Source organism: Ursus maritimus (genome assembly GCF_017311325.1).
Source record: "Ursus maritimus isolate PB19 chromosome X unlocalized genomic scaffold, ASM1731132v1 scaffold_X1, whole genome shotgun sequence".
NCBI classification, from domain to species: domain Eukaryota; kingdom Metazoa; phylum Chordata; class Mammalia; order Carnivora; family Ursidae; genus Ursus; species Ursus maritimus.
In genome coordinates, this window is record NW_024423319.1 from 29,699,502 (window position 1) to 29,709,928 (window position 10,427).

The 10,427-nt window shown below is 47.1% G+C and overlaps 1 protein-coding gene across 1 annotated transcript; it reads right to left on the minus strand.

The window, feature by feature from the left end:
- Positions 1-1,633: 1,633 nt before the first annotated feature.
- LOC121101877 (testis-expressed protein 13D-like) lies at positions 1,634-4,474 on the minus strand. Its single transcript, XM_040626446.1, has one exon. The coding sequence runs from the start codon at positions 2,777-2,779 to the stop codon at positions 1,634-1,636; it is 1,146 nt and encodes a 381-aa protein (XP_040482380.1). The 5' UTR covers positions 2,780-4,474.
- Positions 4,475-10,427: the final 5,953 nt, after the last annotated feature.

The following is a 10,427-nucleotide window of genomic DNA, read 5'->3' on the forward strand; positions in this document are numbered from 1 at the left end:
AGCCTGCGGAGAACACACCAAATGGAAGAGAACGGGCCCGGGGCATTCCCAAAAGTGCTTGTCCCAGTCCAGTTCTTTTTTGATCTTATTAGAGAAGCACTATCCACAGCACGATGTCGGCCCTTGGAATCATTCTGCTCTTCATCCATCTTGACTGGAAAGGAGCTTGGGACGGTGGTGGCCCAAAGCTGAGGGGTCGAGTGTGTAGCCAACATTCTCCTCCTTCGAGACAACCCAATGGCCTTTCAGACAACCAGGAAAATAGTCCTTTTCAAGGGAGGAAACCAGCAGGAGTCTCGGAAGGGTCCTGCCTATACTTTTGTGAGGCTACTTTCCCCGATCTTTGTCACTGCCTGTTTGTCTCCGTGGGGACTGATGTGCTGAGCGGTTCCGTCATTCAAGTCCTTCCATGAAAGTGCCTTTGACGTTGCCTCCAGCATCACAGAAATGGATCTTGGTGTTACTTCAGTTGGGTTCACCCAAGAGCCATACTACGTGCTAGGCCAAGGAGACAGCCCTGGTGTACATGGTATCCCAAATGAGGCTCTTCTGTCATCTGACCAAACTCATCCAATTGAGTTATAATGTGTGCACCAGAGAATAACATGTAATTGTTCCTAACACATACTGGGCAATCAATAACTATTCAATGAATCAATGAACAAAATTCAACAAACTTGCTATAACCTCTAACATTTAATACTACCCTCCCAACCACCCTTTGAAATCTACTGTCAATCCCTTTTCCATAACAGAAGGATCAAATTCTACCAAAATCTGTCTGCTTTCTCCTGTTTCAAGATGTGTGCCAGAATGTCTCCTTTTCCCTGATTTCTTCACACTTCTACTAGCTCCAGCTAGTTGAGGTCTCACTGAGGCGAAGCCTGCTGGGAGCCAGAGGGTATTTTGTGAGGATTCATTCACACACTGGGAGCTGGAGTTTCTTCGGCTTCATACAAAGTTTCTGGAGCTTAGAGACACAAAGAACAGGCCCTCGGCTATGAATTTCGCAAAAACAAATCAAGAAACAAATACGAACACTGCTTCAGTTTACAGCATAGCAATAGCATTCTCAAGGAAGAGCGGTGTTCCTAGAATGTAACGTGCGTATGTTCTAAAAGCAATGTTCTAAAAGCATGATTATTCTTAGCCAAAGACCTGCTACTGTGGGAGAGAGGAGGTTAATGAGAATACAGAAAAGAGAAAAAGGATGTTTCATCCTGTCAGCCTCTCCAGGGTGTCAGCCAATTGGTAGAAGCCATCCAGAGCCCACCACCTGTGAACTTAAACGCAGTTGGAAAAATTTTCCTTTAAACGATTCATTAACATATTCGCGAGAGTCTCGTCTTTCTTTAAAGCAATACACGTGACACACACACACATGTATAATACGAAACTGGGGAAAGAGATCCTCCTGCGGAAATGGCTATAGTATTGTGCTAAAAATGGTTATTGCTTGATGGTAGGCTACTGAAAATTTGGGGCATTTTTGACTTTTCTATGATGTAAATAAAAGAGTTTTTGATCAGAACCCCTTCTGATCAAAACCTCCAGAAATTGATTTCTCTTTGGAATATGTCCCCATTCTTTTCTACATGTCTAAATTCAGTGAGGAGCTTGTTTGGGGTCAAAGTTAGTATCTAGATTTTCTTGCATTTGTCACAAGCCAAGTGTCCAGAAAAATTAAGCATGCTGTACACCACAGGCAGTCCCAGTCCCTCCTCCCCAGGTCGGAGGCAGGTTTCTCCTTTTGCTGGGATTCAAAGGCCTTCTTACCATTTGGTTGCCTTGGCATCTGTCCCTGCAGTTGTTGCTTCATCGAGTCTCCCTGGCTCCAGCTGTGCCCTGAGGGGTTTACGCCAAGTCGGGGCCTTGCAGGACCTTCCTCTTGGCCTTGGCTCCTCTGGTGCCACGGCACGACTATCTCCTCCTGGGGCCCGAACAGAGGCCACGTGCTGGGGAGGTAGATCGCCCCGGTAGGCATCTGGGGTGGATATGCTGCTCCTGCTGCTGCTTCTCCGACTACTCTGGGTTGGGGAGGTGGTGGGTAGGGAAACGCCACCTGGAATGGCATGGGGAACGGCATAGGCAGAGAGGGTTGAACAACCTGGGCCCAGGGACTCGGCAGCGGCGGCGGCGGCGGCGGTCCTGGCACGTAAAGCACACCTGTTGTCGTGGAGGCCATCTGGGCCTCCTCTCTCCGGGTCTCCACGTCCCGCTCACGCTGCGACCGGGCGGCGGCCAGCACCTCGTTCCGCTCCTCTGCATTCAGGGGCCACATCTCCGTCGCCAGCTGCTGCGCCTGAGACCCGACCCGCTGGGGCTGCCTCTGGGCCTGGAGCAGCTGGCCACGCAGCGCTTCGCGCTCGTCCAGCACCCACTGCAGGTCGTGCTGTGCGCTGCGCAACTGCGAGACCACCTGCTCACGCTCCTGGCGCAGCAGCTGCAGCTGGGAGGCCAGAGCCCACGTGGTGATCTCACGCTCCTCCAGCTGCTCCTGCAGCCGCCGGATGCAGTGCGCCTGCTGCTCCTGCTGCCTGGCGGCCGCCCGCACACCCAAGGCCAGCGCGCTCCAGGAGTAGGCCCTCTTGATGGCGCGCGGCACCTGAGGGTCGGCCACGATGGACAGCAGCTCGTCCTCGATCTCGTTCCAGGGCCTCGAGCAGAAGGTCAGGTAGAAGTCGGGGCCGCCGCCGTTACTGAGCACCTCTTCGTTGATGAACACCACCACCTCGTTGTGGCGGAAACCGCTCCTGGGGTCCCCGAAATCTACGGCCATGGCCGCTGCGGCCTAGTCGGCCAACCTGGCCGCGCCTGCCGCTAGAAACAACGCCGGCTTACGGATCCGCCCCGCACCCCCCACGCCCACCCAGTCCGCCTTCAGTCCTCGCCCAGTCCTGGCCTCCCCTTCCGCCGGCTTCCTCTCTCACCCACTGGTTCTCCTAACAAAGCGTGAAGCCGACTCACCACACCAACCTGGTTTGGGGCGACGGAGTAGCGCGTCAGAGAAATGAACTCTGAGTCATGGCCGCAAGGCCTGTTGGGACCCGCCTCACTCGGGAGAGAGCCCCCTACTTGGCTGGCAGGCTGGCGGCTGCACTGCGCTCTGCCCACTTTCCTTGGCGAACGCCACCTACAGGGCGGGTCGGGTGGGCGACTGTGCTAGAAACTGCAGTGAGCCCAGAGACTCCGCTCGTTCTGAGAGCTTCTGAAGGACAGCACCCAGAGGCGCGCGGGATGAATTTCTGACCCGGGGGTCGGGTGAGTGCGTGCAGGGGGGGCTCTTTTTGGTTCAGCGCCCTCTCCCATAACTCGCAGGTGCTATATCGAACTGACCATAGTCCCAAGCTGTCCGCCCTCTTCCCTCCTCTTCCTAAGCAGATGACCTTGGAGTTCCTCTCATCGAGAAAATCAAGTGATTGAGCCGTGAGGTCCCTCAGCTTTCCTTGCTCAACCCTATCTTCCTGCCCCAGACCCTAGTCCCTCCTGTTCCATTTCCTCAGCCACTTCAATACATCTTCATCTTAACCCTGCCCCCCGTATTCCCCAGCACCTCCTGTGCTACTCGATCTTTTTCTCCCATACAGTAAACCTGTTCAAGTTCCTTCTCTGCTCAGAATAATTTCCTCCCTCGACTCTATATCCTGCCCTTTCTCTCTTCCCGTTAGAAAATAGTCTACGCTCTGTCCACGTCTTCGTGTTCCTTTCACCATTCAGCCTTCTGCACATTGGTTCTTACTTCCCAAAACCCCAGTGAAAATTCTCTATTAAGGTCACCAGCAGTCCCTACTTCAGCACAAAAGCAAGTGGATACTTTGAAAGTTAGTTTAAAAAAAAAAAAGATTTTATTTATTTGGGAGAGAGACGGCCCGCGCATGCGCAAGGGCAGGAGCAGGGGGAGGAGTAGAGGGAGAGGGAGAAGCAGACTCCTTGCTCAGCAGGGAGGCAGGGCTCCATCCCAGGACTTTGGGATCACGACCTGAGCCGAAGGCAGACCCTTAACTTACGGAGTCACCCAGGTGCCCCCAAAATTAGTTTTCACGTGATTTTTCAGCAGTGTTTAATTCTGTTGACCATTCCCTCCTTGACACCATACTGTCTTGGTTTCTGTGATATCAAATTCTATTGATGTTCCTCTTAGCTCTCGGGCTTATCTTTCATTGAACTGCCTGTTCTTCAGCCCACAGCCCCGAAGTTGGTGTTTTCCCAGTTTTGTTTTCAGAACCCTGGTCTTTGGATGAGCTTATCCACGCCCATAATTTTAAACACTGCTTCAAATCACAGCTCTGAAGTTTCAACTTAGACTTTTCTCATCATCATCAGATCCATACATTTTTCTTCCTTTGACAGATAATTATTAGACATATAGTAGGCTCATTGGACAAAAAGTGAAAAATATTGAAAAGTTCCCAGCCCTCCTGCTTTTTATGTCCCACTGGTGGAATAATAAATGAAAAAAGTAAATAAATAAAGCAAAGTAATTGTAAATTGTGGTATGTGCTATCAAGTTAATATATAAGTTGATGTGAGAAATAGAGACTATATAGGGGTTTGAGGTTGTCCCCTGTGAATAATAAGTTTAGGGAAGGTCTCTATGACAAGGGGACATTTGAACCGAGACCCAGAATTCCAGTGGCAGAAGTCTTGGTGCAGAAAATTTTCAAATCTTCAAGGAGTAGAAAAGATCCAAGTGTGGCAAGAGCCTGATAAGTTAGGGAGGGAGCAGAATAAGATGATGTTAGAAACATAAACGAAAGGGTCATCTTGCAGTGGCCTAGGAAGCAATATTAAGAAGATTGACTTTTATTCTAAGTATGAAGGGGCAACATTGTAGTATTTCCTGTAGTAGTAGTGTCGTCAGGTCTAAAAAGTTTTACTCTGGATGTTATAGAATAGATATTAAACGAAATTATATAAATAGGGACAACAGTTTGAAAGCTATTTCAATGGATTAAGCAAGAAATGATCATGATTTGGCTTAGTCTAAAGTGGTGTTAGTTGATATGGACACAGGGAGAGAGAATGTATTTTGAAAGTAAAAAAATTGAGGGGTGCCTGGGTGGCTCAGTGGATTGGGCATCTGCCTTTAACTCAGGTCATGGTCCCAAGGTCCTGGGATTGAGCCCTGCATCCGGCTCCCTGCTCAGCGGGGACCCTGCTTCTCCCTCTCCCTCTGCCACTCCCCCTGCTTATGTTCTCTTTCTCTCTGTCAAATAAATAAATAAAATCTTTTTTTAAAAGTAAAATTGACAGGTATTTTTAGATCGTATGAAGGTTGTAAAGATTGAGAGAAACAAAGGAGATATGGATGACCCCTAGTATTTAGGCTTGAGCAAGTGCGTGGATGATGGTACAACTTCCAAGACGGAAAAGAACAGGGGAAGAAAGGAAAAAACAAGAGTACTTTTTACAGAGATGTGGTTTGTGATGTCTGTTCGTGACCAAGGTAGAGATATCAAGTAGACCTTCTGGGATATAGAGGTCTGGGGCAGAGGGGAGAAATTGGATTGGATATATACATTTTGGGGAAAAAACAGTGAGTTGATGATATTTAACAATCATGGACTTGAATGAGATCCTCTAGGGAAAGAGATGAGTAGAAAACAGAGGACCGAGTCCTGGAGTGTTCCACCCTATAGAGGTATGGTTTGAGTGTAGCCAGTTATTAAAAGCACATAACATGATTCCATGCCAATTCCTATTTAGCCTTTAAGAGCAGATGATTATGAGGTATGCCGTTTCAGCCATAGAAAAATAGGAAAAGCTCCCTAGATCATTTCGTATAGCCATTATAATATAATATCCAATGAGAAAAATATATTACCTCAAAAAGAATGCCACTGACCCATCTCATTTATAAATATAGCTGCAAAGAGATTGTACCAACATTTCTATGTTACTTTTGGTTAATATCCAAGAGCAATTCCCTGTTTTGTGATTCTTGTATTATATATGAAGACGTATGATAACTCTTAAGGGTATATTATGATAAGCTAAAGATGTATAATGTAAGCTAAAGATGTATATTCCACATCATAGAAAAAGATAGACAGTTCCCCAGTTCATTTTGTGAAGCCAATAAAATTTAATAGCCGATTAGAAAAAAAATAGTGTAGAAAATAATATAGTATAAAATATATCGGCCCATCTGTAAATATTCTACATGAAATATCTGAAAAAAGACTGTATCAAGATTCCTGTGGCAGATACTGCTGGTTAATAACCAACAGCAAGCCGTACTCTCTTACTTGCTAACAGAACCTCTCCATTACTTGGGCAGTGATGTGTTAAGATATGGGCAGTGTCTCATGATTGGTCTCAGCCATCTTGTTCCCCTTTATTAGCGATTGGTTTAGGGGTGTGTATGTTACCCTGTGCTGGTCAGTGAGACATGGAAAATTTGCTGGTGGCTTGAGTGAAGGATACTCCTTTGTGATAAAGGATCAATGAAGTGAAAACCTTACCACAAGCCCACATCTTTGGGATGCTGGTATGAGGATGTGTTGTTGTTAGACCTTGAGACCATGAGGAGAAACATGGCAGACCTATGTTGTGACCATCATGCAGAAACAGGGTGAATCCCCACCCAAAACTTGGTTCAGATGTCAAGACTGATGTAACACATACACACTAAGAGGGAACGAACATGTTTATAACTTACCTAATGGGACTGTCTGGAGAGAGCAGCCAGGCCTCCACAAATGGCTTAAGACAGCAAGGAAAGGAGACTGGTTTGGGATTTTAATGGTGGATGGGGCAGGGGTCTGTGTGGTTTGAAACTCCTGTCGGCACCAAAGGAGGAAGGACTTAGGCTTTCTTATTAACTTGCCCAGATGTGGGACCCAGGGAGAGAGTGAGGGTTGAGGCTTAAAAGCTGTCAGCAGTCAAACATCAAAAAATGGAGTCAGGCTCTTCATTATAATTCACCCCGGATGTTTGAGTGATGACAAAAATGTACCATGCTTCATTTAATCAAATCGGAACTTGTTTAAATAAGCCATTATAGCACTCTATGAGGCCTAAAGTCTGTAGCCTGTAAGGAAAGTGAAAGTTTCACTGAATATCTTGTTCAAGAGCCTAGTATTTTATATACTGAGAAACAAAATGAGTGCCTTGGTCACTATCAGTAATGTTTGGAACTCCAAAGGGGATAAAGAGTGTCTTGGGGAGGCCTTATATTGTGGTTTCAGTATATGTACAGGCATATGTGATCTTGATTTTATGTGGGGTATCTGTGAAGCAAGAGTTCTTCACCCCAAAGGGGGAAACCCCAAACAAAGAATTATTGTTGCTGCCATTGGCTGGACCAGAGAGCCAGATCATTGGCAACAGTCTACGAGTCTAAAATGGTGCAGATGGGGCTGATTCTTGGCCAGGGAAAATAGTTCTGAGATGCGGGCTTGAAATTTGGGCAATTGTGTTGACTCTTCTGTCTTATCCTTTATCAGGAATGTCCTGGTTAAGGGATGAAAACAATAGCTCTCCAGTGAACTTCTGTCGCATGTGACAGACATTACCATCCGTAAAATGTACGAACTCCTGTTACTGTTCACTCAGTTGATCCCAAGGGGCCTCCCAGGTAGCCAAGGAGTCTGGTAGAGGGGTGGCTTCTGCCAGCACCATGCCATCTGGCAAAGAACTGAGGACAGGGGAGGCCACCCCTCCTGCAGATGGGATATGCCAGAGGACCTAGGTTTGGTTCTTTTTTTTTTTTTAAGATTTTATTTATTTATTTGAGAGAGAGAGAGAGAGAGAATACAGAGGGAGAGTGAGAGAGAGAAGCAAGACTCCCCGCTGAACAGGGAGCCCGATGCAGAGCTCGACCCCAGGACCCTGAGATCATGATCTGAGCCAAAAGCAGACACTTAACCGACTGAGCCACCCAGGTGCCCCCAGATTTGATTCTGTCCTGTAGCAGAGGAGGACTTTGTGGTCATGACAAACTGACGGGTGCTGCTCCCATGACCCAATGCATAGTGGGCAGCTGGGTATGGAGGATCATGGGCTCAGGGCCTGTGGGACTTTGGTTTCCAGGAAAGCCCAGCGTTGTGGCCAGCAATTGGCTCTCCTATAGCATACAGCACAGAGCTGCAGAGGACAGGTGTGCTTTTTTTAAAGATTTTATTTATTTATTTCACAGAGAGAGAGCAAGCGAGCGAGAGCACACAAGAACAGGGAGCGGCAGGCAGAGGAGAAGCAGGCTCCCTGCTGACCAGAGAGCCCGATGTGGGACTCGATCCCAGGACCCTGGGATCATGACCTGAGCCGAGGGCAACCGCTTAACCGACTGAGCCACCCAGGCGCCCCTGCAGAGGACAGGCTTTTGCACCAGAAGCCCATAGGTAACTTGTGGCCGGTATGGGTGGTGCAGAGACTCCAGGAGGCAGGAGAAAGGAGTCTGGTGGAGGGGCACTAGTGAGAGTGGCTGTTGTAATGCAATTTTGACAGAATCTGGAGCCTCTTGTTGGAAAGGGGTCCATTCAAGGTAGACTGATTTACAAATAACTGCAGAAATGGGCTTAAGGAAAATTTGTAAATGAGGACTATGTTGCCTACAGAGCCCAAAAGGCCTAAAAGATGTTGGGCTTGGGGTTTTTTTAAAGATTTTATCTATTTTTATTTTTGCACGTGTGCACACAGGCATGTGCAAGAGTGAGAGAGAGTGAGGGAGCAAGGGGAGGGGGAGGGGCCGAGGGAGAAGCAGACTCCCTGCTGAGCAGGGAGCCCACTGCTGGACTCTGGGATCACAACCCAAGCAGAAGGCAGATGCTTAACCAACTGAGCCACCCAGGTACCCAGGCTTGTTTTAATATTGTGGGAGTTGAGAGAGTCAATAGCTGTTTCTCGACAGTGTTAGGTATGGAGGGGCCCTTGGTTTACCAAATAATTTTCAGGAATTTACTGAAATGGCAGGGCCTTGCACTATGAGTGAGGCAATGGCCCATCCACTTTGCCGATCTCCCTTGTAAGTATTCGTGTGCCCTGAATAAGTGTGCCAAATGAATATCCTCAGGGGAGGGTGTCATGAATATAATGCTATACGTGTGCCCCTGGAAAAATCTAGATGCAGTTAAGATCATGTCTGCAAAGACTGTGTGCGATGGCCCGGCTACTGTGGTACTCCATAGATAACCAGGTAAAGGTATATCGTGTCCCTTAGGTAAAGGGAAACTGCCGGTAGAATAGACACTGAACAGAACATATGAGCCAAACCTATTATGGAAAAATATTTACCAGTTGCTGATCAGATACTCTGTAATTTCAATATTTTGAGTATGGGGGCCTTAATGAATGGGACCACAACACTGAAGCTGCAGTAATCCCCTGGGAGGCACCATGCGTTCTTTCTAAGTTTAAGAACAAGTGAAATTGAATTGTTAAATGGAGGAGTAGTGGTTAACAATCACTCTTTCCCTAAATAGATGTTATATAATGGGTTTCAATCCTTGAAGGCCCTATTTAAACTTACATTGGACCTTATTAGCTTTTTTAACAGGTATGTAGAGGGGAGAAGGTCCATGTGGTCTCATTTTTTTTAAAGATTTTATTTATTTATTTGACAGAGAGAGAGAGACAGCCAGTGAGAGAGGGAACACAAGCAGGGGGAGTGGGAGAGGAAGAAGCAGGCTCCCAGCGGAGCAGGGAGCCCGATGCGGGGCTGGATCCCAGGACCCTGGGATCATGACCTGAGCCGAAGGCAGACGCTTAACGACTGAGCCACCCAGGCGCCCCAGAAACACTGTTCTCATTTTTTAAAGCCAATTTGTAAGTGCCAAAGATTTAATTTTAATTTATTACCCATTGGGTTAGAGCATCTGTGTCCTTATTATGGGATATTTTAGGGCAATGGGTGCTACCGTCACAGGGAATTTAGGCAAGGCTATTGTCCCGATGGTGAAGATGAGGCATAACTGTCCTCTATTTTATGTTGTAGTAACTTCCCTACGAGTACAGGGGTTCTGTTCAAATTTAGAAGGATCCTCAGGTATCACTATAATTTGAGCCCAAGTATTGGTTAAGGCCATCAAAGTTTGCTAGTTGATGCATTTCAGCAGATATTAAAGTTAGTTCAGAAGCTATGTTGTAGAGGCACAAAAGCCAATCAGCACACTTTTATCTCTTTGTTTTATAAATTCGTTTAGTAAATTTTGGATCTTCAGTTGAGTCAAACTGTGGACCTCTGTTTCATTGTTTTGTTTCTTCCCCTGTATCCCATTCCTCCCTCCCTCCCTCCCTCCCTCCCTCCCTTCCTTCCTTCCTTGTTTTCTGCTTGCTTGCTTCCTTCCTCCCTTTTTCTTTCTTCCTTTCTTTCTTTTTTTTTCTTTCTTCCTTCCTCCCTCCCTCCCTTCCTCCCTCCCTCTCTCTCTCTCTCTCTTTCTTCCTTCCTTCCTTCCTTCCTTCCTTCCTTCCTTCCTTCCTTCCTTCCT

Bases quoted from the DNA above. Each gene is read 5' to 3' on its own strand.
- LOC121101877 (XM_040626446.1), bottom strand. From the start codon at position 2,779: ATGGCCGTAGATTTCGGGGACCCCAGGAGCGGTTTCCGCCACAACGAG.